The sequence below is a fragment of the Rhipicephalus microplus genome, unplaced genomic scaffold (genome assembly GCF_043290135.1).
Source record: "Rhipicephalus microplus isolate Deutch F79 unplaced genomic scaffold, USDA_Rmic scaffold_72, whole genome shotgun sequence".
Taxonomy (NCBI): domain Eukaryota; kingdom Metazoa; phylum Arthropoda; class Arachnida; order Ixodida; family Ixodidae; genus Rhipicephalus; species Rhipicephalus microplus.
Genome location: NW_027464645.1, coordinates 86,777 through 114,130, shown reverse-complemented (window position 1 = coordinate 114,130; position 27,354 = coordinate 86,777). Strand labels below are relative to the sequence as shown.

The 27,354-nt window shown below is 44.1% G+C and overlaps 2 protein-coding genes across 3 annotated transcripts; both read right to left on the bottom strand.

The window, feature by feature from the left end:
• Positions 1-205: 205 nt before the first annotated feature.
• Positions 206-11,797, bottom strand: LOC142790154 (uncharacterized). 2 transcript variants are annotated; one of them, XM_075885149.1, is made up of 6 exons: positions 11,736-11,797; positions 8,671-8,842; positions 7,464-7,712; positions 5,770-6,063; positions 2,020-2,970; positions 206-763 (listed from the first exon to the last, which is right to left on the bottom strand). In XM_075885149.1, the coding sequence occupies exons 2-6, from the start codon at positions 8,839-8,841 to the stop codon at positions 419-421; spliced, it is 2,010 nt and encodes a 669-aa protein (XP_075741264.1). In that variant the 5' UTR covers position 8,842; positions 11,736-11,797; the 3' UTR covers positions 206-418. The 2 variants fall into 2 exon arrangements, with proteins under 2 accessions (XP_075741264.1, XP_075741263.1); XM_075885148.1 differs by lacking the exon at positions 11,736-11,797 and adding an exon at positions 10,509-10,641.
• Positions 11,798-12,122: 325 nt separating this feature from the next.
• Positions 12,123-27,207, bottom strand: LOC142790150 (small ribosomal subunit protein uS9m-like). The gene is made up of 14 exons (XM_075885139.1): positions 27,074-27,207; positions 26,795-26,939; positions 26,490-26,593; positions 26,338-26,400; positions 26,220-26,250; positions 25,014-25,093; positions 24,549-24,637; positions 19,240-19,315; positions 17,540-17,665; positions 16,503-16,545; positions 16,260-16,365; positions 14,196-14,368; positions 13,363-13,441; positions 12,123-12,197 (listed from the first exon to the last, which is right to left on the bottom strand). The coding sequence occupies exons 1-14, from the start codon at positions 27,155-27,157 to the stop codon at positions 12,185-12,187; spliced, it is 1,212 nt and encodes a 403-aa protein (XP_075741254.1). The 5' UTR covers positions 27,158-27,207; the 3' UTR covers positions 12,123-12,184.
• Positions 27,208-27,354: the final 147 nt, after the last annotated feature.

Here is a 27,354-nt window from a genome sequence, read left to right as displayed (position 1 = left end):
CACAAGATAAAAAAGCACTGAAAAAGAGATACACGAGAGGTCAGCAGCATTAGGAAGACCTTTTAACGCAGCCAGAATTGAAGCACGAACTTTCTTGCTTCAGCGGAAAAAAAAAAGCAACAACACAGGAGGGAAGTGTAGGGACGAGAGAAGGCCCCGCTTGACCACATACATACAGAGAGATCCAACAGTTCTCTTTCATGGACTGTGTACCACACACTAAAAACAAACAAATTGCAGTGCAAACAGATAAGGGCAAAGCCGTGCAGCTGACAAACCACACAGTGCCTGCACGTGTTGTCAGTGAATCTTTGTTAACTGTCCTCGTGTATACACACTGTAATTCTTTCACGCTGAGAAAGCAGAGACAAAACACCGCACCACTGCTATGGCAATCATGTCGCCAAGTGTGCTAGCTTTAAGGCGTCCAGTCGAGGAGCAAGTACTCCTTTAAAGGTCCTGGGAGCGAGAGTTTTCCCACCAGCGTGGCAACCTGGTGTCGCAGGGCCTGGTGTATGGCAACTCGGGCTATCTGCTTGAGCGAGCGTGGCTGGCTGTACATGGACTTGAGCAGCTGTGTGATGCAACCAGCAGTCACTGGAGGCAACATGGCCGGCTGGCTCAGAAAACTCTTGAGACAACTGTAGAGCTTGCGGTGGTCCATGGTGTAGTAGAACAGTCGGATGAGGTCGGCAAACCGCTGCTCGGGGTCATTGAGGAGGTCGTGTTTGCGGCTCAGTTGATGGATGTAATAGTGTAGGACCTGGAGATGGCAGCATAACAGAAATGAAATAACATTGCATTCGTCTTTCTTGTAAGTCGCTTTGCAATGTGTAGGTTTTGTGTACAAATGCTGAACGAAGAGCCAGTAATGATGTTCTTTGCATCAGTTCACTTGTGATGTGTCACAAAATGCGTGCTTCCAATTAAATCCAAAAAGCTTGCTGCTTGCTTCGGAACGTACTGTTGTTCTTTACTGACTTTTTTGGTAAAAACTAGAATTTTAAAATGCACAGATGTTAAATTTATTGCGTAAAAATTCATTGTTGAAAATAGGGCAGAACACATCTAGCTGGAGAAAAACGATTGTGGGTATTCAATAAAAATGGACTAACTTGTCAGAAAAGTTCTTGCAAAGAAACTGGCATCACAAGTAGGCTTTTTTAAAGAGATAACTTATGGTTGCCCAGGATTAGATCACACGGATGTCCCCTGTAATCCACTTTCAGTGCCTGAAGGTTACGCTGCTACATACTAAACATGTAGAATTGAAGCAAGCAGCTTTGCATTACTCTCAATTAAAAAAAAAGTACATATGACAGCGGGCTAAAAAGGTTTGAATTTACCAAGGTATACAAATGCAGTTGTGAAACAGCCATTTGACTTTTCTGTACAGATCTTTGCACAATATCAAACATATATTGATGCACCATATGGTGACACTGTTAGTAAATGGTTGACAAATATAGCATAACTAGTTTTATACATATCGATAAGGCACTTGAGATGAAGAAATACAAGGTCAGTTTTGATGTTCATGAAATGACTCTCCCTGTGAGCATATTGCAGTAGAGAAGTGCTTCTACCATTTCGAGTTGCAACATGCGTGTGCGCACTTGCTGCACTTTGAGAATGCAAAAAAAAAAAAAAAAGAAAACACAGATTGCAAAACAAAGTATGAGCATGCCCTATAGAATGTCTCAACCAAAATTACAATGAAGGTGTGAAGTGATGTTAAAACTGAAAATGTCAAGCTTGCCTTTAAATAATATTAACAAACTTTTGAGACGTCTGGTTATTTATTGCAGAGTTATTTTACGGGGACATCGGTTTTCCACATGCAATATATACAGAATAATTAGCTTTATCTGGATGCACTATGCAAATGGCATGCAGTCACTGTTTTCACTGCACACTATGCCTGCACCGTAATTAAGAACACTTACTTATCCTATTGACTATTGCCATTTCGAGGTCATACAGTTCATGTCTCTTAAGCGTGTCATAATATGTGCTCACCTGGCTAGAAGCTTTCTTGAGGAACACAGAGCTCTGCGAGTGACAAATGACTGGGTCTGACGAGCTGACTTGCACGTCCGGGTCTGCACCGTGCACGAGGAGTGCGAGAGTTAGCGCGTGCACGTGTTCTAAGTCCGACGGGAGCCTCGCGTTTTGCACCAAGTCCAACAGAGCCAGCAAGATGTGCTGCATTCGTTGCGAGAAGCGGGCATTGGGGTCCAGTCCGTGCTGAAGAAGCACTGTCAACAGCTGTCGGATGAAGGTGAACGCACTGCGCTTGTCGTCCTCCCGGTTCAACGTAATGTACTCACTAGCCGTGAAAACCAGCACATGCATGGGAGTCAGGTTGCTGCGCGACTTGCAGTTCGGGTTTGCCCCGTACCGGCACAGCAAACGCACCGAGTTGAGGTAGAACACCTTCTTGTTGTGAGAGAGAGAATGCAGAGGATCCTTGTTGATGAGAGGCACCAGACAAACCATGAGTGGCGCCGATCCGTCGCGACCGACACAGTTCGGATCGCCACCATTTTGGAGGAGCATGTCCAGCAGTTCATAACGGAACTCCCAGTCGCGAACGTGGCGAAGAACGCACGCCAATGCGCTGTTCCCCGGTCGATTGATGCTAGGCCCAGCACCACTCTGTAGCAGGTAGCGCACTAAATGAAGCATGTCCCACTTAGTCCACGGGCGAGGTTCTTGGTAGCCAAGTCGAGACTCCTCCAACGCGTAGCGCACAATCAGCACGTGCAGAGGTGTGTTGCCCAGGCTGTCGGGCTCATTAAGAAGTTCGCGGCAGCCATGGTCCTGCAGGGCCCTCAGCACCGATAGTGTCTCCTCGGCAGACTTCTTCCCCAGCAAAAGCACCACGTGGAGCACAGTCAGCTGCTGAGTCGTTGTGCGAGCACTCACTTCGGCCCCACACTGTATGAGCAACTCCAAGAACTTCTTGTCCTGCAAGGGGAAATGCGTGAACATAAGCAATCCAGAGCAATTGCAAAGTTTGAAAATTAGTTCCGCTGGTGCGGCACTCTTAGAATGAAAACTCTAGTTTATAAAAAGAAACCTGTGTCAATTAGTTTATATGTTTTTGTTTTACTCTTCTCACGATTCCAGGTTACACTTAAGTACAACTTCCACTTAAAGCTTTGTGTTGCTTTACGCAACAAATTCTGTCTCGCTGTTTTGATTTGACGGAGCCCCAATGTATTTGTTTTGGGGGACTCGACAAGAAATACTAACGCGAAGGCATTCGCACTGAGTGCATTATATTTACAATCAAGGGAACAAAGGCACTAAGGCACACGGCATAACAGCTGTGAGCTGACAGCAACAGCCAAACTGTGTTCTGTTTTATTGACTGCCACAGACAATACGATGGTGACAGCTGTGTCACAGCAGCTTTGTAAACAATACAAGAAATGCACTCTATGTGCGATTCATGAGCTAGCGTCAGCAGGGTGAAGTTTTTATGCATGTTGGCATATTTTTAGACCTTTGACTCTTTCAGGCTTCGTTATTGTCAGCCTCATTATGTTTACTGCTGGATGAAGGCTTCATCTAGTTGTTTCCAGTTACCACTGTCATGCATCAACTGACTTCATCCTATGTCTGCAATCTCTTTGATATGATCACTTACGACCAATATGGTTGCATCTAACTGGTTGCTTATATATATAACCTGTACAGATTTACTTATCTATCTCTCATATTGAATATTGACTAACCTGCCTTCGCTTTGTCATCAACACTGCTCTTCTGCGTCCTCTATTGCGCTGCCTTTCATTCTTTCGTCGTTGTTTTTACTGTGGTAGTAGTTAGCTCTCTCTAAGTGTCTTTATCAACCGCCAAGCTGAGATGACATGGTGTGTACTGGCAGAATGCTCCAATTATGTACATTTCCAGGGCATTGGTATTTGTTTGCTGACTGAGGTGTAGCACAACATTCTGGTTTGAACATGTTTTTGTCATGACCTAAGACCAGAGTCTTGGAAGAACGCTAACATCATCTTAATACATAAGAAAGGAGATGACAAGGACTTGAAGAATTACAGGCCGATCAGCTTGCTCTCTGTAGTATACAAGCTATTTACAAAGGTAATTGCTAACAGAGTAAAGAAAACGTTAGAATTCAATCAACCAAAGGAACAAGCAGGATTTCGAACAGGCTACTCAACAATTGACCACATTCATACTATCAATCAGGTAATAGAGAAATGCTCAGAGTATAACCAACCACTATACATAGCCTTCATAGATTACGAGAAGGCGTTTGATTCAGTAGAAATATCAGCCGTCATGCAGACACTGTGGAATCAGGGCGTAGATGAAGTATATATAAGCATTCTGGAAGAAATCTACCGGGGATCAACTGCTACCATAGTGCTTCATAAAGAAAGCAACAGAATACCAATCAAGAAGGGTGTAAGGCAGGGGGACACAATCTCCCTAATGCTATTTACTGCGTGCTTACAGGAGGTTTTCAGAAGCCTAGAATGGGAACAGTTAGGGATAAGAGTTAATGGAGAATACCTTAGTAACCTGCGCTTTGCCGATGACATTGCATTGCTGAGTAATTCAGGGGACGAATTGCAACTCATGATTACGGAGTTAGACAAGGAGAGCAGAAAGGTGGGTCTTAAAATTAATCTGCAGAAAACGAAAGTAATGTACAACAACCTCGGAAAGGAGCAGCGCTTCGAAATAGGTAATAGTGCACTTGAAGTTGTAAAAGACTATGTCTACTTAGGGCAGGTAATAACCGCAGAGCCTAACCACGAGATTGAAGTAACTAGAAGAATAAGAATGGGGTGGAGTACATTCGGCAAGCACTCTCAAATTATGACAGGTAGATTGCCACTATCCCTCAAGAGGAAGGTATATAACAGCTGTATCTTGCCGGTACTTAGCTACGGAGCAGAAACCTGGAGACTTACAAAGAGGGTTCAGCTTAAATTGAGGACGACGCAGCGAGCAATGGAAAGAAAAATGATAGGTGTAACCTTAAGAGACAAGAAGAGAGCAGAGTGGATTAGTGGACAAACGGGGGTTAAGGATATCATAGTTGAAATAAAAAAGAGGAAATGGACATGGGCCGGGCATGTAGCGCGTAGACAGGATAACCGCTGGTCATTAAGGGTAACTAACTGGATTCCCAGAGAAGGGAAGCGGGTTAGGGGGAGACAGAAGGTTAGGTGGGCAGACGAGATTAAGAAGTTTGCGGGTATAAATTGGCAGCAGCAAGCACAGGACCGGGTTAACTGGCGGAACATGGGAAGGGCCTTTGTCCTGCAGTGGACGTAGTCAGGCTGATGATGATGATGATGAAGTAACCTGTGACGGACTGGTCTTATTCAGGAACTTAGATTTTGGCTGTAAATTAGACTTGAGAAGCAGCTATAACATAAATTCGTCTTATATAACAGTAATTCAATAGCTGTAAGTGTAATGCCAGTAAAAATTAAATTACGTAAGCCCCATCGTTGGCGCACTTGAATCAGTAACACAGCTGTAAAATGGTGTTTGCGATGACAAAGGCACTCTTACAAGTAAGGCAACTGCAGTCTAAAAACTATGCTAACACTAGAAGATAGACTGCAGTTGCTGAGCTCTCAATCGTTCCCTCTCGTCGATCACTTTCTGGAATGGTTGACTGTACTAATAATGACTAAGATTGCTCAAGCAACAAGAATTTCAGAGGGAATCATTTTAAGGTGCGGGTAAAGAATGAAACAAATGATACAAAATGCACACCTGAAGCGCAGCCTGGTGGATGGGGTAGTACTCGTCATAACACTGATTGAGCTCCTCGGAGCGTTCGGCAACTAGGAAGCGAACACAATTCCAGGCACCCCGCTCGCAGGCCAGATGCAGCAAGGGCCGCTTCTGCTGCCAGGGCAGCCAGCTGTCTTCCCCTTGAGCCAACAAGAGCTCCAAGATGTCTGAATGGTCGCCGTCAATGGCATAGTACTCTGCAGATTGAAGGCGCTCAGAGTAGCGGTCAGAAGAGGGCCCAGTGCCTCCCACTGAACTGCAAAGCTCACACACCTGACGTGCAAAGGGACAGAGAATGAACAAAAGGCCTTGTTAGTAACTGTAATGCAACAGGCGAATGACTGTTCAAAAAGGCATGGGCATCACTGCGTACGTTGGTAGTTTGGTAGCTACAAGTGAATAGAAATAGGCCACTAGATTGCAACACTTTTAATTGTTTGATATTGATTGATATGTGGGGTTTAACGTCCCAAAAGCACCATACGATTATGAAAAACGGCGTAATGGAGGGCTCCGAAAATTTCGACTGTGTGAGGTTCTTTAACGTGCACCCAAATCATCAGAGCAGACGGCCCGTGCCTACAGCATTTTCACCTCCATCAAAAATGCAGCCACAACAGCCGGGATTCGATCCCGCGACCTGTGGATCAGCAGCCGAATACCTTATTCACTAGGCCACCATAGTGCTTTTAGTTGTAATGCAGCTCAAGTTTAAAGAATACATGACTGACTGTCACATCTCTGCTTGGAGTAGTATTGCCACGTGGTCATGACTTTGACAAATGCAGAGGCTGGAGTGTTCAAGAAAAAATTTTGCAATTCGCCGAACTTGTGGTCGGTAAATGGAAAATCAGATTACAGCAATAAACACTGGCACTGATAGTGGCATACAGGAAGTCGGCCATCGATAATCTGACAAGCGGTGAGGCGCATCGACATTTATACATCTATCGTGAAATATTCGAGTGATATCCCTAGCAGCTACGTAAGTTCTCGAATAAACAGTAATGTTCGCGTCATACGCTTAATCGCATCGAAAGGTTCTAAGATTATCTCGATGGTTCTTGGTCATTCGGCTCAGTTTCATCACAGCAGCATTGTCGGTGTAATGGGGCGATAACAAAACTTGAAGAAGAAATGGGCGGTATCTTGCCATAAGTATTATATAAAAAAATGCCCCCTAGATGACACCCTACTGAACGTTAGCTCCTTCAACTTTCACGTTACGTTCTTTAGTTGAACATATCAGATACAACTGAAATGAACAGTATTGTAGTTATGCTTCCAAGAAAATGACACTTCACAAGTCAAGGGTTTAACCATATATAAACCACATAAAGCAAAGAAAAAAGTGTGTAATAAGATAGGCACAAGGTTGAATATGATCTTCGTATATACAACAATTGTGTATGCATACACAAAATACATAATCACAAATATATAAAACTGCACCATGAGTCCAGATAAGTTTCATTGTCAATAAATGTTTGGGAAATGGCTTTCGCTACTCTGCAGAATACTTCATGGTTAAGCTTTAGCATATTTATCTCAACCTGTGGCTCTCTAGTGGCACACGGCTTTAGGCCAGCCAATGTTTGCAGATCAACCTGCAGGCCAACTATCTCAGAACATCATTTTTGCTTTTCAGGTTTTAGAAGCGAAGCTCATTTTACCTGATTATGCGGACCTGGGAAGCACATCCGTGCCTCAGTGTCAACACGAGCTCCATGTTTTAGTAGCAGCTCAACAATTTCTTCATTGCCTTGCAGGGCAGCGATGTGCAGTGGGAGGCTGCAAACGCCTCGGTTCACATCACAGCCTCGCCCCAGAATCCAGCGCACCAGTTCAACACAGTTGAAGCCAATGGCACGTTGAAGCAGGTTGTAGTTGTCCGGACCCACCACTGACAAGACGTTTTCACCCTAACATGAAGATGGGTATAATTGTGAAACAACCACATGCACACTGGTAAGTTCAACGCAGTGCAATGCTGTTCAATAACATCATATACGCCATTCTTTATCGTTTGGAGATGTCTCCCTCACAACGAAGATGCACATATTTCAAGTAACTATGTGCTCGTTAGTAACCTAAGTTCAGTGCACTGCATTGCTGTTTAATACCATTATCATACCCCCGTCAAGGTGGCAATGGGGTATATGTCATTGCGTTGCTAGGCATGGGGAGTGGATTCAATAATGTTGTGTATAAACAGAGGCAAAATGCAATAGCACCCATGCACTTATATGTAAGTGCATAGTAAAACACTCAAGCTAGGCAAAACTGTACACAACCATAGAGAGCATTGCCAAAAAACTTTTATATTCCTTCTTTTTGTTTGGTTAAAAAGACAAGGCCAGGCACTAAAATGAGGCATGCATTGAAAGGAACAGCACATGAATGCTTGCACTGAAAATGCTGTGTGCGCCTGTATGTACTAGCAACTGTCGTCGACCCTAAAGACTCACTGTCATCCCGCCTTCCTTTGGAATCACTATTAATCTGTTTGACGACCCATACATGTAATCGAACACGTGCAAATCTACCCGATAATTAAGATCGTTGTGCCATCTACTGTGCACATAAAGGCATAGGTCCACTTCATTTTCTTGAATGTTAACAAGAGACCCGTGTAGTGGTCTCGAAAACATCATAAATTCTTTTTTTCGTTGAAACTTTGGCGAGTGTTTGTTTATTTGCAAGAAATGTGTGCCCCTTGCCAGACAATGTTCTGTCAAACTCTGGACTATTTTGCTAGTCTTGTAGATTCTCGTCATTTCAAGGTGTGATGGTGTGCAGTGAATGCTTGCGCATAGTTAAAAACTGCTGGAGGCAGTACATTCCGAGTACGGTATCAGCACTTGGGCAGTGGTAAAGTACCTTTGGTATCTGTACGAGGTAACTTTCTATCGATGACCAGTGAATGTGAGATGCCTCCCTGGAACGCATCTCCTCGAGTAGCTCCAGGATGACTCGCCGAGTACTCTCAGACGCTCCTGGCGACAACAAGTGTCCCCCCGTCTGAAAGAAGCTGCTCACTAGTGCACCCATCCTGCAGTTGAAGAAAATGATTATAAAAACACAGTCGACAGCGAAGCAGATATAATGCCCTTACTCACAAGCCAACCTTATCCTTATCTAGTGTTTTCCTTATCACCTTCAAAAGTATAGTGAGATTGGTTAAGTAGGCCGGTATTCTCAAACCAATCTTGTAGTTATCGTTTACCCTATTACCATTTTCGAAAGTGCCCTTGTAACATGTAAATTGTACCAAAACTTAAAACATGAGATAAGGATGTCCGAGCAATTATAGGAAAGGGAAGATAAAAGCTTGCATGAGAAAATCCGTTAACAGCGGTTGTGTGCTCAAGCCGATGTTTCGACAAGTGTACTCGTCTTCTTCAAGGCTGCCGATAAAGATGAGTGAAAGGGGCCTTCTCATCCCTGATGAAGAAGCCGGTCAAGCTTCAAAATGCTGGGTACTTTAAAATAAACCTTGGATGTAATTTTATCTTTTTTCTTAGGTTTTTGTTACCCCAACCAGGCAGACATCTGCTGTAAGTTTACCTTTCATAATAATAATAATAATAATAATAATAATAATAATAATAATAATAATAATAATAATAATAATAATATCTGGTGTTTAACGTTCCAAAACCACCATATGATTACAAAAGATACCGTAGTGAAGGGCTCCGGAAATTTCAACCACCTGGGCTTCTTTAACGTGCACCCAAACCTGAGCACACAGGCCTACAGAATTTTTGCCTCTACGGAAAATGCAGCCGCCGCAGCTGGGATTTGATCCCGCAATCTGCAGGTCGGCAGCCGAGTACCTTAGCCACTAGAAAACCGCGGCGGGAGCTTGGGCTACTTGGTACATAACTTACAGAAAAACTCTACACAATCCTTCATTGTATGTCAGAACTGAGGAGGACAAGCCTTGTGTTTTTCTGGTTGATCTCGAAGTGTTGCCTCAAAGCCAGATGATTTTCTCATGCCATGCAAATGCTAAGAAGCCAATCAGATTGGTCGTACGATGTGATGTCCCAAAACATGGGCTGTAAACCAGGTGCGCTGCAAAAGTGTTTTCGTTTACTCAATTCATTCTTATGTGAACCTTGTGGTATTTACATGAAATGTCAAATGGGGGGGTGCATGTTTATCATTATGACATTTGTGCTTGATGGCCTTGTTACGTATGACTGTATTCTGCAACATATAAGCAAGTATCTTAGCATGAAGATGACACCTTGACCATGCCAGAACTTGTCATCATTTCTCTTTCTGCTCTTTGATGACGTAACACACCATTTTTCACTTTCCTTCGCATACCCGAATGCATGTATCACATATAGCTCTGCCCGGATTAATTTATAGCAACAAACTTTATTCAGCACACATTGATATATTCACACAGTTTGCACCTAGAAGGCTGAAAATGCTAGTGGCTCATTCATGTAGCCCTTGGAATAAAACCACTGTTTTTGATTGAAAAAGATAGGGTCAGGCCCACACAGGCCACAAGTTTTTTGAATGACGGACGTGTATAATTTGTGAGATACGAGGTTTTGGGGCAGTTTTTGCAGGAGTAAAACGACGCGATTTCTCTCCGGCGAATGTGCGCGGAGTAAAGCAGTGGTTATACCACGGACGCGTCGACTAATGATTCAAATAAAGCTGTTAGGCACACACAGTGCGCGTCCGATACAAACCTGCGAACCAGCCTCAGGGTGCAGCAGCCCGAGGGAGGCGCGTCTCTTCTACGGCGATCCAATGCGGCTGCCGCCACCACCGCTCCACCTCGATGCACCGCGCAAGAGTGCACAAATGAGGAAACGATACACCGCGCGCAAGAATGGCCTCGTTCGCAACCTAGACAACCGTTCTAGTCCTTATCGCGAAACTCGAAACGTCCGCAGCGCCTGACATGAGCCGAACGGCCGGTGTGCGCCACCGATCAACAACACCCAACTGCCGGACCGTCAGGAACGCACGTCATCGGTCAAGCGACGGCACCAGCTGTAGCAACAACACGCACTACAGCACTGATAGAGCGCGCACGTAGAGCCGCCCATGCGACGTTCGCGCGTTTCGGTTGGTCTTCCGACGTGATATCGCAGCTTTCGCTTTGCACCAGCGCTCCACTTTAGCACTGCTCAGTCTTGCGCGGATCTCCGCAGCTTCCGGCTGCTTCACAAGGTGCGACGGGAACGAAGGGAAAAAAAAAAAAAAGAAATGATCGCGAAATGGGTTCGTCGTTTTGTTCCTTTCGGCCGTTAGATATCGCAGGGCCGTCGCTCCCGAACTGGGTTGTCGGTGCGCAATCTGGGAGAAGTGTGGCGCGCGGACCTCGATGCGCGGTTGGGTGTTGAGCAATTCGAGTGCGCAGTGCCTTTTCTTCGTTTTCAGCGCTTCGGCGTGCACAGTTCTCGCGTAGTCAGTAGCATCTTGACGCCCCTACTAACAATCACGAGCGGCGGCGGCGTGCCAGGAAACTTGACGTCCAACGTCGCGCCTTGGCAGCACAAAGCCTGCAGCATCAAAATCTTTGTGCCGAATTTGCGTCCAGTAGCTGCTCCTCTAGCTCGTAGTGATGCTATCTGTATTGACAAGCGGAATTCCTAAGCATAGTTGGTCGAAAAAACGTCTAGGAATCGGGCGATCGTGCAAGGGTGCTCCGATGAATCTGGTTTCGTAGTCTCGCGACGGCACCTCCCCTCCGCAGCTGTTGTGGGCTCTGCCGTTGACATTTAGGAAGCGTGGCACATCTCTAGACTTAAAGATATGTGCGTCAGCCATCCGTCGATATCGCTTAGTGAAAAAGAAATTGAATTGCTGAACAACATGTGATATTTGGTTTTTAAGATTGTACGATGCCGTTTTTGCTCATGCGCGGTGATCATGGGGTGCAAGTAAGCGTATATATTCTGTTTTCTTACTGAATAAAAATCAGTTGTTAGTCTGCGCTGGTCCTTGTGTTCCCTTCTTCTGTGTCCTTGTGTGTGTGCGCAAAAACTTCAATTATGTAGACATTTAGGAAGCTCGTTTATTTCCAAGGGGTTAAGTGGCGCCGCCTAACCAAATAGCCGAATGTGTCTGGCATCAGCATTCGACAGTGATACTCGATGCACACTTTCTAAGATTGTGAGCTAGCATTTACCGATAGAGAACATTAATCAAAGGAGGTTAAAAACAGAGCTCCTACAGCATATTCTGGCGGCAAATTTGAACGTGACGCGCGAAATTTATTTATACTTTCGCACCATACAAAATAAGTGAAACACCTGGCTTTGATCCTACAAATAAACAGGCAAGGTAAGCAGGAATGTGTTATACTTGTTTATTTAATAATCATTCTAACTACTTTGATGTGTTCGTCATCTTCAGACTACCGTTTGAGCCTGAAAAAAGAGAAAAAATATGTAATTAAAAAACATGAAAAAAAGGGGGGGGGGGGGGCAGGCAGCAATCACATTTCAGGTTCCCAAATACTACTTCATGAGAGGCATATTATTAGACACTAGCTGTGTTATTAAGTAGTCCATGCTCATTTGATCAAATCCGGAAACCAATGAAATGCAACATTGTCTGCCAAACTGTCAATGTAGTCCCGAACAAATACATTTAAGTACACCAGTGATTAGATCATGCCCACAACATAGTTTTCTCAAACTTCACTCTTAACCTAAAACAACTACAAAAAAACATGCATCCTAGACCATGAACATGTTTGTGCACAGCCTCTTGCATAATAATGTAACTGGGAATTTCTGCATCCCTTAACGAATGTGTTACCTACATGACCCTCACAGTATCACTTCTGTAAAGCAAGCGAAGGCGAGATGTAAAGGCTGTAGTTTCCAGCTACAATGAACGACAACATGAGTGTTTAGATATGACAGTGGGATAACCAGGCAAATTAGAAACCTGCTTCCCACTCTTTGGCTCTCAAGAAGGCACCTCGTACACACCTGTGTGCTCAGTGGTGCTTTAAAACATTCACGAAAAAAGCACGCTCACGGGCTTCTTTGGGAGACACTGTTATGAAATAGGAGTACTAGGTTGGGCTTCAAAACACGAGACTTAAGCCCTTGAATGATTAGGACTCAATTTTTCACTGGGTATCTTTGCTTAATAAAAGGAACATACCCTCAATTCCTTACTGTTTCTCTGCCAAACCATTTTTAAGCGTTTCGTTTTAGCTATGCGGCACATCCGCACATAACAAGCAATAGGACACACTAGTCTATATTTGTGCATCAGCATTGTCGTTTCCTTTCTGATCAGAACAAGTTTAAACAGAGCATTACGAGAAACCGAGCATTCCATGAATGGTAATAAATACGTACATACCAACATGCTAGAGCACTCAGTGAGGTTGCACGCTCAGCACTACGTGTCCGGTTTAGACCACTTAGTGACGAAAGTCACAGCTGGCGACACCCATTTGTTTTGTTGTTTTTTTGCATTTAGAGGGGACAAAAGTGCTCGTAGACTATAAAAAAATGTATTTTCATATAAAAAGCCTCTGCTGATAATGTGCGAGTGTTAACTGTGCCAACCTACCAAGTGTACTTGCGACGTGCACCTTCCTGACCTGGCTTCTTGCGCTCTCTCCGGCGGGGGTCCCTTGTCAGCAATCCAGCTGCATAGCAAAGAAAAATATCTCACCAAAGTTCAACTGTAAAATACAGCTAGAAAAAGCAAGCATTTCCATGCAAGCCAGCCCAACCTGCAATGGATGAGCCACAACAAAATAGGCACGAGATTTCCAATTCATTTTTTTTTGTTGTATTGAAGTGTATGCAAAGTATAAAGAAATTATAGTAATGCACCAGGAGCACATGCAACACCACGCCTGTCACTTCTTTGAGATAGAGGACCCTATGCTGAAGAAGTGGACTTCTGATACAAGTATTCCGATAATCATTCGGATAATCATTCCGATAATGCTCGTGTACTGAGGCACAAAGCGAAATGGACTAATGACTGGCACGTTTCATTCTCTGCCATGACCCTCACCAGTTCATTTCATTCTGTACACTATCAATAAATAGAAGTATCTTAAACAGAAGTGCTGCTTAAATGGAACAAGTGCCAATAATATGATTGGTTGCATACTTGAATTCCGCACCCCTATTCATCTCTCAGTAAACAGAACTATTTTTATATGGAACGTTTTCTGGTTGGTGCGGGTCTTCCGACGTAGACTGTCATTAAACTTTCCATTTAATGAGAGTCTACTTTACTTGTGTTCAATTCAACCGCAATGCTCATGAGCTTCTCAATCTCTTGTTCCCGATGCGCTCGGGAAAACAAACAGTGACAAGTGAGCTTGAAAGGTCTGTAAATGACGCATCATGTATTGCGAAAGTGCCAAGGACCATGACGTTTCTCACCCAGTCTCATTCTCTCTACCTCCTTCTCCGAGACGAAGCTGCGTAGTGCTAATGACACTCCATGACGTATGGCATTTGCACGAACACTTGACCCTTCGGCTTCATTGAGCGTTGCTTCAATGTCAACTTTCATGAGGAGTCCGGTAAACTGCAGGGGAAACATTATCTGCTCCCTGAAAAAAGATTTGCAGAAGAGCAAAAGGGTGGCGAAAGTGTGACAGCACGTAGTAATCAAAGTAATCAAGAATTAATGCAACTTTCATACCCACTTAATTAAACTTGGTTGGAGAGCAACTCCAAATACGGTGTTTGATATGGTGGCAGCTAAAAAAATGTAGTTAAGCTTGCATGAATAGTGAATTTCAGGTTCGAGGTGAATTCGAAGCAAACAGTGATTTGGTTCTGATAATTTCGAACTGAATTAGAATAGCATATATCACATATTATTAAAAAAACGAGCATATTTGTTATGACCTAACTGACTTTGCACATTATATATCTTTTGAAATTCGAACAAGGCATTCGCAAATGTCATTCTTTTTGGTTTGAAGGAGGTGGAATCAAATCAACTTAGAATAGTAGCAGAGTTTGACTTACAGTAGATTGGGAGTGATAACCTGTAAATAAGTTACGCTTTGAAATCTACTATACTTAGAACACATAAGCCGGTATAATAAGCTTTTAAACTCTAGAAAAATTATCAATCGATGTGAAAGTAATAGGTTCATTTATTTAGCCTTGAAATAAGGCTTTGTGGCATTGCAAGTTTCCCCTAAAAAGATGTATTTACGGTATGGCACCCCTCCACTGCAGTGAAACCACCTTTACAAAAGGGTTACATGCAAATTAATGTACACCTAGTCGTTCAACACTTCTAAATTTCCAATACCTTAAGTTCGAATCGAAGCGAATTTTAATAAGTTAATATCCGTTTAAAGTGTCTGAAAGGCTAGGTCTTTCGGTCTCAACGTGGGAGCGGCCCGCTTTGAGCTATAGCGCGACCTATTGGACATTATTAAGGCTCTTTCATCCATCCAATATCCATTCAAATATTCGAAATTCTCGAATATTCACACAACATTTCTCACACAGAGGCCACCATATTTTATCAAGCGTATTTCCTAAAGCTCTTGGGCTTTTTTTATTGGCATAACATATTTGACAAAGCACAAGCCACACTAATTCTTTCAGTGAACTGAACAGTGTTATGCAAACTTTCGGAGAGCATTTTAGCATGTCACATTGACACAATAGCCGTGTATCAATTAATGGCAGCATGAGATTATAGCTAGCACATGTTCTGTCCGGTTCTGTTAGGAAGCGGTTGTATTTCCACCGCACCACAGTTCAATTCTGATGAGAGAAATTTCTTGCGTAGCTTTCAACTAAACTCTTTTTATAATCTGACAAATGTTGTGACGAAAAGCATGGAAAAACCCCCAGTTGTTGTACAACAGACTTGTTAAGAGATATATGCGACCTGCAACCACTGCACAATGATACTAATAGTCGGTGGAAAATGATCCATTAGAGCTGAACTGATGAAAACAACAGATTAAGCCAAGGAGCTTTCTTTGGCTTAATTTTCAGTTTGTTTCATTAATTGGCTGTAACAAATAAATGAGCCCCTTGAACAATTAACCTTCTTTCACCCCACTAGTGCTCAGTCATTCCAGAACAACAACAACAAAAAAAAAAAAAAAAACATTTGTGTGAACCAAGCTCATGCAAAAATGATAACACACATAATGCTGTGATTTTATTCGCACATGAGAAGGCTCTTGAAATGCTGTACCTATAACCAAAAATGTCCGTTTTTCGAGGTCTTCAGAAAACCACTTTCTGTGCATTGTTCACTTGAACAAAAATGCCAATTGACTGAGTCATGTCAGCTTACACATAGAACAAATCCAGGCTAACTACTACAGTGCGGTACCGTAGTGCTCTTATATATTTCATAACTGCCAAAATTATCGTGTCGTATGAAACAGTAGAATGAAAAATTAGAGCTTCTGTTAATGGTGCATGGTATCAATAAGCTACAGGAAGCAGATGCCGACTAACCTGTCTGCAATTTGGTCAAAGTACTCGATGCCGTGACCGTTGATTGTCACTTTTCCCGTGCCGTTGCCCCAGACAGTCACTTCAGCTCTCACGTGCTTTCTGGCACCTTAAAAAATGTGAAGGGAAGGGAGAATACGCCAACCAATAAAATTCATGGCACCAAAGTTAGCGAAAAGGCTACAGTACGAAAAAGGCTACAGTACGAAGGCTACAGTACGAACAAAATTGTACAGATAAACTTACCACTACCCTTGGCATAAGGCCTTCCAGTTTCATCATATTGTAACTGGGTGTTGGAAAAAGAAACAGAAAACAAGTCAGGTTTATAAAGAACCACTACGAGCTTGCAAAACCTTGACATGTTATTACTTACTGCAGGTCATTCTAAGTTAATGCGGACCATGTGATCTGAAAAGGTCTATGATCAATACAATCTACCATCCGCAATATCGTTTCCCAAAGAGTTCAGGGCAAGCCTTCAATTTCAGTATGCTGTACAATTACTATCAATTGACCATGGTTACCAGATTTGGCTATTGTGCACCGATTTGGCTGCTTTTTTAGGCCAATGACGGCAGAAAAAAAAAAACATCCTGGCTACTTTCTCATTTCCTTAGTTTTAATTAAATTATAAACATCCTGTGAATGTAACAACCTCTGCCGTTCAAGAATGCAGTGTTGAAAAGGACGGCTGAGGCATGTTTCCAGCTCCCAAAATTCAATTTGTCACTTGTATTGCACAAAAAAAAGGAGCTCTGGATACATGGCAGGCAGTCGGGGGAAAAGAGTTGCTGCATGAGTCATTATTTTGCCAACCATTTATACTGCCGAACACGAATTTAAGGTGTAACCGGATGTGAACAGGACAATTAAAAGTGTAATAAAATCATGTAATGATTGTCGCTTGTCGTAAGGAAATCACATTATGCAGAGCATCGGTTTGTTGTATTGGAACTGTCACATCTCCTAACAAACCCTTACCACTCTCAATACACCAACACCAAACATGAACCGCCAAGTTAACTTCGTAGTTTTGGCAGAACGCTGCAGCACCAAGCCTGAGGCTGTTCAAACCCCGCCAGAAATACCCCGTTTCAATGCTTTTGAATGCTAAAGTATTCTAAATATATGCTAAAAACTAAAATGTGTCGCAGATTACAGGATCCACCAGGTGGACAAAATAAGTCCAAAGACCACTCGCTACGACACAAACTAAATAAAACCCCCGGAATTCATCTTTTTAAGATCAATTTCAGACATGTATGGGTCCTAAGGCATACCGGTGGTATCTCGTCTCGAATAAATGTCGCCATCCTCGGTTTTCTGTACTTCATGATGAACTCCTTGACTTGTGATGAGTACGGATGTTCCGCTAATCGATCTAGGGTCTTGACGAAGTACTCGTACTGGGATAGACAAAAAAGCAAGAAGCTCAATTGAAAGCCGGTTATTTGCATTTACATATGCACTTATAAATGTGATTTCATCGGTCGGAGGCCAAAAGACACATGACAGAGAATCAGCATAAATAAAGCAAAAGCATTAGATGGTTCCAAACTCAAGTGTAGTTTGTGAAGGTTTTTTTTTTTTTTTTACTAATGCACTAATGTATAAGCAATTTTTTTTTTTTCCATTTTATTCCTATGCTACAGTAGCATCATACCTGCCAAAGCTTCACATATGTGTACCATTGAGAAGTATAACACAAATAAGTTACAAAATGAATAAAAAAAAGTAGACCTCTATAAATGCATAAATTGTTAATTCACTATTCTGTTGGTTGTTCGCATAAAAATACATACAACGAATAAGACAGTGAATATTGTACATTATTACTGGCAGTGAAAAAAAAAAAAACTGAAATATTTGTAAGAGCAGCAGTGTTTGTGCGGGCACAGATTTGACAATACCTGTATACATACTGATATTCATAATAATATTGAACTGCAATAACACCTGTATTTTTGAATTGCAGGGGGGAGTGAGATTTGTTATGCACCTCCACTTATATATACACAGTGAAGAGATTTTAAAAGTTATAGAAGCTTCAGCACATGCTCCTTACATGTTGAAGGGTATCACTATTTAACTACTACTACAACAGATGGAAACCGAAAATATTTTACTTTACCCCAGACGCAAACTTGTCCACTACATGGGCACACAGCATCATTGTAACTTGCCAGCAATGGCAATTAGAACAAAATTATCCAGGGTATCATGGTGTTTCAATATATTAGTCTTGTGAGTACCAAAGTCGTAACTAGCAGATAATTATTGTTGCAAAGTATTTAGTTCCCAAGAGGTGAAGAGTGTTCAAACATGCATTAAAAAAAAAAAAAAAAAAACTAAGCAAGAAGTGACATCTCAGAGCTCATATCAAAAGCCAAGGTGTGGTCACATTTCTGTAATCATCCCTCACAACCTACCATGCTGTCTTGTGAAGTCAACACTATAAATATCACCGTCTTAAAAAAGAATGCTTGCCAGAAGAACCTGTAGTTGGGCTAGTTGGTAAATCTTTTTGGAAGAAGCTTAATAATTCAAAAGCACTCACATGCAAATGCATGCTCATACACTGAACACACAAGGAAGTGTGCGAGGGGGAAGTGAAGCTCTTGGCTGTTTGTATGAGTGAACGCAGGTACCTGTGCACGTTTTTTCCATGCTTACAAGGTGCTTTCTCTCTGTATACAGTTCTTCTAGCTTATTCTTCAAGGGACACAGAAGGCAACTATAAAGTTGACAGCAACTATTATAAATACCACTTTAGAAACCTTGTTGTCCTTGTATCAAGCTATTGAAATGCTTAATATAAGAGAGAATTGCTTTTAAAGGGTCCCACGAACCGAACTGGTTCCCGATTAATGTGAAACAGAGCAAATATGACAAATCCTAATGAAGCCACAGCTTATTTAGAGGGCAGGTAGGTTAAGAAAGCATAGACAGTAGGGGGAAAGCATAGACAGTAGGAAATCACCTGAATATCTTTCAATGACTCCACAAGTAGCACTTCAAGATCCTTCTTTGGAAGCCAGGTGCTGTCCTGTAGACTCCTGAGCAAATGCAATGCAAAGCGTGTGTTGTTAATCACCTATGCACGAACAACATTCCACACTGTCCAATGTGAATAAATGAGTAGCTACTGCAGTCACTTGATTTTTAAGTGTTTGAGATTGCAATGCATGCCCTATTTTCACAGTCAATCAGAATCAGAACAATAATCAAATTTCAATCAATAGTCGATCAATAATCAATATGAATCGGAACAATAATCAAAACAATGTTGTTACATTTCAGTGCACAGGAGGAGGTCCCAGAGTTGGAGGTGTAATTGGGACCTCCAGTGCATGATAAACATTAAAGAACTAATATAACATCTGCAGGAATGGATGGAAAACGAGGAATTCCTCTGAATTTCCTGAATATTAGTATACACCCTGGTTTTCAAAATTTAAGAAACAACAGATGCCACTTCATCTGGTGTTCAATTACAAAATTTCTTGCTGTAAAATGAATGGAGTGATGAAGTTTGTGGGGTCTCGGCGAGGCGAACGAGCGCATTGCCACGCCACGCTCTTGGAGTGAACGGACACAGTTGACGCAGTCGGTACAAAGCACACAACATACATACATTTATTAACTAATTTAGACGACGATATCGTCCGCCGAATGATACATAAATTTCAACTAACACGCTACCATACAAACAACATAACGCAGTTACACACTAAACACACAATAACATAATAAACACACACTAACACACCCAACACACTAGCACATACCCAAGGCGGCGTCGCCAACGCCTGACTTTCCACGTGGGACCCCGGCGCGAAGCCCGCGGTGCCGAGCACCGGGGGGCCCACGCTACAGACAACCGTTCGCGGCAGCCGCCACGCGCGGAAGAGACACTCTCAACGCTCGCCCGCCACCAAGGCCTGCCTTCCGCCAGGGGCCACCACCGGCGCTACCACTCTACCAACAGTGGTACTCAAAGCGAACACAACGCCGTCTATGGCCTGGCGGTGGTCACCACCAAAATAAAGCCTTGGGGCGAGACACGTGCGCCACGCGGCGCAGACAACTTTACAGGGGGGGGGGTGTCAGCACCCCCACATTCCCCCAACCTTAAATCAAACCATACCCCGAAATAAAAAAATAGCTACACAAGCTTTAACAAAAAAATAATATCGCACGACCACAATGTCCTTGCACCACGACACCGCCGCCGGTCGACACTGCTGCACTGTCCGGCTAGACTTCACCTCAGTACCGGCCCCGCAACAGCAACGTTGCCGTCGGCGCGACAATCCGTCGCTAGCGCCGACACGTCTTCCAGTTGCGACCAGCACTCGCGAGGGCGCCGGACTGCAGGCAGTTGCGCAGGTCCCAGGCATCTCCATCGCCCGACCTCACGACCGCATTCCTGGCCAACGACGCTGACGATGTGCAGGACAGCCGGCCGTGGATGACATCCCTCCCGCTGAATACATTGACAAAAAACAAAACTCGAAAGAAACAAAGGAGCGCGGCCCAGGGGAGGGAGCTTCAGGCTTTTCGGCCACGTGGTACGGTGGTCAGTACTGCTAGCTAATACATCGGTGGCGGCCGAGACGCCCATCAAAATAAAACAAAAATCACTTTTCCTAACTCGTGCTCACAAGAAAAAAAGTGAGGGAAGCGGAGCGCAACACCTCAATGCCACGATCCACCTAGTTGTGCCACGTGCGACAGGCGGCTGCGTAGAGCCTTAGGCCTAATGAGTCGCACGGCAACAACCGGCATCCACCCAGCACCCAGCCTAGGCGCAGAAGAAGCAGCCGCGAGGAGACGTCCACTCTGTGAGGTGGCCCTATCGCTCGCCGCACACAGCAGCTTACCGAGCGATCGGCGTCCACCGCCCCGGGCGGTGTCACGACGCCTCGGCGTCGAGCCGCAATGCAAGTCAGCAACGACGCCCGGCTCCCTGAGCCCAAAGAGATAGAAGAAGCTATTCACAGAAAATCGGACCACCCACGAGGCTTCCATACTCACTCGCTTCGGGCCTGGCCTACAAACCACGTGCTCTAGGCTTTGCTCACCCCAGGATGCGGACCGCATGGCTCTCGTCCTAATTCAACAACGTTTTTGAAAACTAACAACAAAAAATAACACTTGCGAGCAAAAAAAAAATAGGAAGTCAACCTGCCGACAAATTCAAACACGTTACAGAACCAATCTCCTAGCTTCTCAACAAAGCACACCACCGACGCTAGCAAAGGAGTCCCCCCTAGGCCTACTCTACTCCGGCTCTAACAAAATAACCGCAAAAACTGTCGTCCCATACTCCGAGAGCTCCACGTTGGGCAGCCAGTTTGGGGGCTCCGTGAGGCGAACGTGCGCATCGCCACGCCACGCTCTTGGAGTGAACGGACACAGCAGACGCGGTCGGTACAATAGCACACAACTTACATCCATTTATTAACTAATTTAGATGACGATATCGTCCGCCGAATGATACACCAATTTCAATTAACACGCTACCATACAAACAGCATAACGCAATGACACACTAAACACACAATAACATGATAAACACACACCAACACACTAACACATACCCAAGGCGGCGTCGCCAACGCCTGACTTTCCACGTGGGACCCCGGCGCGAAGCCCGCGGTGCCGAGCACCGGGGGGCCCACGCTACAGACAACCGTTCGCGGCAGCCGCCACGCGCAGAAGAGGCTCGCTCAACGCTCGCCCACCGCCAAGGCCTGCCTTCCGCCAGGGGCCACCGCCGGCGCTACCACTCTACCAACAGTGGTACTCAAAGCGAACACAACGCCATCTATCGCACGGCGGTGGTCATCACCGAAATAAAGCCTTCGGGCGAGACACGTGCGCCACGCGGCGCAGACAACTTTACAGGGGGGGGGGGGGTGTCAGCACCCCCACATTCCCCCAACCTTAAATCAAACCATATCTCGAAATCAAAAATTAGCTACACAAGCTTTAACAAAAAAATGATATCGCACGACCATAATGTCCTTGCACCACGACAACGCCGCTGGTCGACACTGCTGCACTGTCCGGCTAGACTTCACCTCAGTACCGGCCCCGCAACAGCAACGTTGCCGTCGGCGTGACGATCCGTCGCTAGCGCCGACACGTCTTCCAGTTGCGACCAGCACTCGCGAGGGCACCGGACTGCAGGCAGTTGCGCAGGTCCCAGGCATCTCCATCGCCCGACCTCACGACCGCATTCCTGGCCAGTGACGCTGACGACGTGCAGGACAGCCGGCCGTGGATGACATCCCTCCCGCCGAATACATCAATAACACCAAAAAAACTTGAAAGAAAACAATCGAGCAGGTCCTCGGGAACGGGGCTTCGAGCTTTTCGTCCACGTGGTACGTTGGTCAGTACTGCTAGCTAATACATCGGTGGCGGCCGAGACGCCCATCAAAATAAAACGAAAATCACTTTTCCTAACCCTTGCCATCGCAAGATAAAAAAAAGTGAGGGAAGCAGAGCGCAACACCTCAACGCCACGATCCACCTAGTTGTGCCACGTGCGACAGGCGGCTGCGCAGAGCCTTAGGCCTAATGAGTCGCTCGACAACAACCGGCATCCACCCAGCACCCAGCCTAGGCGCAGAAGAGGCAGCCGCGAGGAGACGTCCACTCTGTGAGGTGGCCCTATCGCTCGCCGCACACAGCAGCTTACCGAGCGATCGGCGTCCACCGCCCCGGGCGGTGTCACGACGCCCCGGCTCCCTGAGCCCAAAGAGATAGAAGAAGCTATTCACAGAAAATCGGACCACCCACGAGGCTTCCGTACTCACTCGCTTCGGGCCTGGCCTACAAACCACGTGCTCTAGGCCTTGCTCACCCCAGGATGCGGACCGCATGGCTCTCGTCCTAATTCAACAACGTTTTTGAAAACTAACAAAAACACCCACTTGCGAGCAGAAAAAAATAAAAACTCGAGTGCCAACAAGTTCAAAACACATCCCAAAACCAATATCCCCGCTTCTCAAGAAAGCACACCGCCGACGCTAGCAAAGTCTCCCTAAGCCTACTCTTCGCCCACTCTAGCAAAAGCTTCTTCCGAATCGCAAAACTGTCGTCCGATACTCCAAGAGCCCCACGTTGGGCGCCAGTGTGGGGTCTCGGCGAGGCGAACGAGCGCATCGCCACGCCACGCTCTTGGAGTGAATGGACACAGTTGACGCAGTCGGTACAAAGCACACAACATACATACATTTATTAACTAATTTAGACGACGATATCGTCCGCCGAATGATACATAAATTTCAACTAACACGCTACCATACAAACAACATAACGCAGTGACACACTAAACACACAATAACATAATAAACACACACTAACACACCCAACACACTAGCACATACCCAAGGCGGCGTCGCCAACGCCTGACTTTCCACGTGGGACCTCGGCGCGAAGCCCGCGGTGCCGAGCACCGGGGGGCCCACGCTACAGACAACCGTTCGCGGCAGCCGCCACGCGCAGAAGAGACTCTCTCAACGCTCGCCCGCCACCAAGGCCTGCCTTCCGCCAGGGGCCACCACCGGCGCTACCACTCTACCAACAGTGGTACTCAAAGCGAACACAACGCCATCTATCGCCTGGCGGTGGTCACCACCAAAATAAAGCCTTGGGGCGAGACACGTGCGCCACGCGGCGCAGACAACTTTACAGGGGGGGGGGGGGGTGTCAGCACCCCCACAAGTTTTGGTCTGGCTCAAAAAAAAAAAAAAAATATTGTATTGAAGCCAATGTAGGCCGGATATTGCTAGTTGTCACTCTTGAAAAGATAACCTTTAAAAGCTTTATTCTTGCTCTCTTCTGTATGGGTGAATGTATGGCATCTCAAAAACTTTTATTTTCTGCCAAACGTTCTTTGGTCAAACTCTTTAAACTATTTTTGAAGTCCATAAGTATGACTCTGCAAACTCAAACCTCATTATAACGAAGTTGCACCTTACAAGAAAATAACTTCGTTATATCCAAAACTTTGTTATAAATGTTATTCCTAAAACTGCATCTATTGCAAAACTATTTTTTGTTTACTTTGTTACAACCAATATTTAATTATATCCTTGTTCGTTATATTGAGGCTTGAGAGTACACTGACCTATAGCTGGTACTCCACAACTGCACAACCATGACTGCACATAAAAACATTTGGAACACGTGCCAGAGGATTTCTGTAATTTTTTATCTAGCAGCAAGCACTGAAAGTATGGCCCACAACACAAAATTGCATGTTACCAAACTCACAACTTCAGTGCAGCTTCTGGTTCTGCCACTCCTTTGTTGAGCATTCGGGTTTCTAGGCGGTTCAATTCTGCCACATGGCTAACTGCATCCTGTATCAAAAAAAAAAAAGAAAAGAAAAAAGTTTCATGTGGTTGTACTTAGTGATTGTGTTTATGCACGGCAATTTGTTGAATATCTTTTTTCCAACAATAACCAGTTTCCACATTTGATACTTGAACAGCAGATTAATGCAGGCCACATGTGCCACAAATTCGTCCCTTAAGGACATTTTTGGCTGAGGTCGATGGGGTGGGATATGTAGAACGTGATTGGCTTTTTAATCGAAATGTAGAAGATGGCTAATTGTGGTCAGCAAATTTGACCCCTACCACACTTAAGTGCAATCATTCAGTGCCTTGTTTAACAGGACTATGATTTCTGCATCACAAAAGCAAACAAACTTGCGAATGAAATTTTATTTCTTACATGCAACACGCCATAGTAGTGGGGCTTCGTTGTGTAGAAGAGATAGTGAAACGGCCTTCCAGAATAGTCGAACTGCGCAGCTGCACATAAACAAGGCGTCATGACATTACAAGACAAGTCCAAGCATTTCTGCTCAAAGCGATTTACTTGAAAGCTTCCGGTATATGGTTAAAGTAATAAGCAAAAATGAAATGGCTTCAACAGCAAGGTACCAGTATTTCTTCAAGTAAATGCAATGTCAGAAAAAATGTGTATTCTTTGTAAGCATGTAAAGGCTGACTTGCTGCACTACATGGATGCTCCATAATCGACTCAGCAGAAATATTTTAACCTTTTTGAAGGTTTAGATCGAATGAGGCACTTTGTTCTTTCTCAATAAAAAGGTTACAAGTGTGATCAACCTACATACGCAGTAGAAGCAGCCAGGTTATTACATTTGTGGATTGAATGTTTCTATTAGCAGTTGTTCCTCAACTTCACAATCATGTGTTGCACTACATGGATGAATGCCTTTAACTGCCAGATGAAAGTACCCATTGGTTGCAGTTTCGTTAATGAAACTCAAAATTACACATCTGCACAGACAGGCCTACCTATATGCAGCACGATATATTATTTATACACTCAAACGTCATTATAACAAAGCTGCATCTTATACAAAAATAAGTTCGTTATATCCAAATATTCGTTCTAAAGGTGTATTCCTAATAATATAACTATTGCAACACTACCTTTTCATTCACTTCGTTATGACTGATATTTCGTTATATTCGGATTAATTGTATCGAGGTTTGAGTGTATTACTCGCCTTGTTCAATGCAACGTATCAGCAACTTTAAACGACATGAAACACTTAATTCAATTGCAAGATGCATAGTAAAAGACATAAGGATGACTAACATAGTGGTTCTGCTTTGGCATAACAACACAGTGTGCAACATGAAACCGATAATTTTCATGCTGCTTTCTTTTGCTTTTATGCTGTTAAGTTGCAGTGTGCTCGAAGTGATCATTTTCGTGACCTAACTTTTCATGCAGCTGTACAGTTACGTACAGACTGCTACAAACATACCAAAAGAAACACCTGCCATGTCAAAGAAGTGAAATTCATGCAAATTGTTTTCTTTGGTGCCACAAAAGCTTCACATTCCTCAATATCAACAATGTCACACCAATTGTAAACATGATTAGAGACGTTAAACTAACCTTTTTCTCTGGGGAATACGTCTTCAGGAGGCTATCAAAAAGAATAAATGAAATTTTCATGAACGTTGGAACTCCTCCAGTTTTACAAGTTAGGTTGTACAAAACCAGGTTTACTTACCTTCATGATAGGTCGAGCCTTGGGCTCGTGTAGGCCTGAAGGCATCAAATACTGAATGGCTCTCTGAAAGAAAATAGATTAACAAGAATAAAAGAAAAAAAATAAACCGTGATCAGTGATACTCGCGAGTACATATACAGTCGGGAACTCACGTCAACGTCATCCTGCGTCATTTCGTCGACATCAACGGCCATCATGTTTGCAAGATGTCGTTTGCCAATGTCAAATTCATGTTGCTCCTTCTTTATGAAATCATCTGAAACGAGCACAACAAGAACACGCAACATTATTTTAGGTTCGTAGCTGATGACACGGCTAGAGCGTCACGAATAGTAACTTAATCCCAGTACCGATTCGGTTGATGTCAAGAAAACTTTTAATTCCCGAAGTGGGCATTTGTAAAGCTTCAAAACTTCGGTAACACGTCCACTGATCGATCTAATAACGATTAAATTACCGTACGCCTTGGCCCGTTCCAAGTATGCTTTCATGGCTTTGCTGATCTTCTGAACTTTGGTTTCTGCTCGCAGATGCAGCTGGAGAATATCAGGGGCATCATTACTGGCTGCGTCTTCTCCGCTGCTGGTGGCGGAGTAGCGAACCTGAAAGTCGGGAGACACAGATCATCGAACCGCTCAGACTCGCGATAGAATGGCCGGTTTTACGAGTGATACTACAAATGTATTACGATAACATTTGGAACCGCTTGACACACAGATCGAAAATCGGTAATTACATGAGTTAAAGAGGGAGACAGACGTGCAGTGGTGCAACAACTATTCAACTTGGAAATAAGTTGGAGCGTCCTAGCAGACTTCATCGCAACTTCTATGCCATGCGTTTTCGGGTGCTTGGTAAAAAAAAAAAAAAAAAAAAAAAACGATCCAGCCAAGCCGCAGCATGACAAAGCCAAAACATGTTGTCATGCATGTAGTACAGTTTTGTAATAAAGGTTGACAATCTTATGTAGAATTTGTTTTGAAACAAAAACGCATATTAGAAGTTTACTTTGTGATG

Excerpts from the sequence above, each read along its gene's own strand:
- LOC142790154 (XM_075885149.1), bottom strand. The coding sequence starts at position 8,841 with ATGGGTGCACTAGTGAGCAGCTTCTTTCAGACGGGGGGACACTTGTTG. Across the intron at positions 7,713-8,670 it reads ACCTCGTACAGATACCAAAG|GGTGAAAACGTCTTGTCAGT; the intron begins GTACTTTACCAC and ends TCTTCATGTTAG. Across the intron at positions 6,064-7,463 it reads TCCCAGGTCCGCATAATCAG|GTGTGTGAGCTTTGCAGTTC; the intron begins GTAAAATGAGCT and ends TTTGCACGTCAG.
- LOC142790150 (XM_075885139.1), bottom strand. The coding sequence starts at position 27,157 with ATGAAGTCTGCTAGGACGCTCCAACTTATTTCCAAGTTGAATAGTTGT. Across the intron at positions 26,940-27,073 it reads TGTCTCCCTCTTTAACTCAT|GTTCGCTACTCCGCCACCAG; the intron begins GTAATTACCGAT and ends CCCGACTTTCAG. Across the intron at positions 26,594-26,794 it reads GGAACGGGCCAAGGCGTACG|ATGATTTCATAAAGAAGGAG; the intron begins GTAATTTAATCG and ends TGCTCGTTTCAG.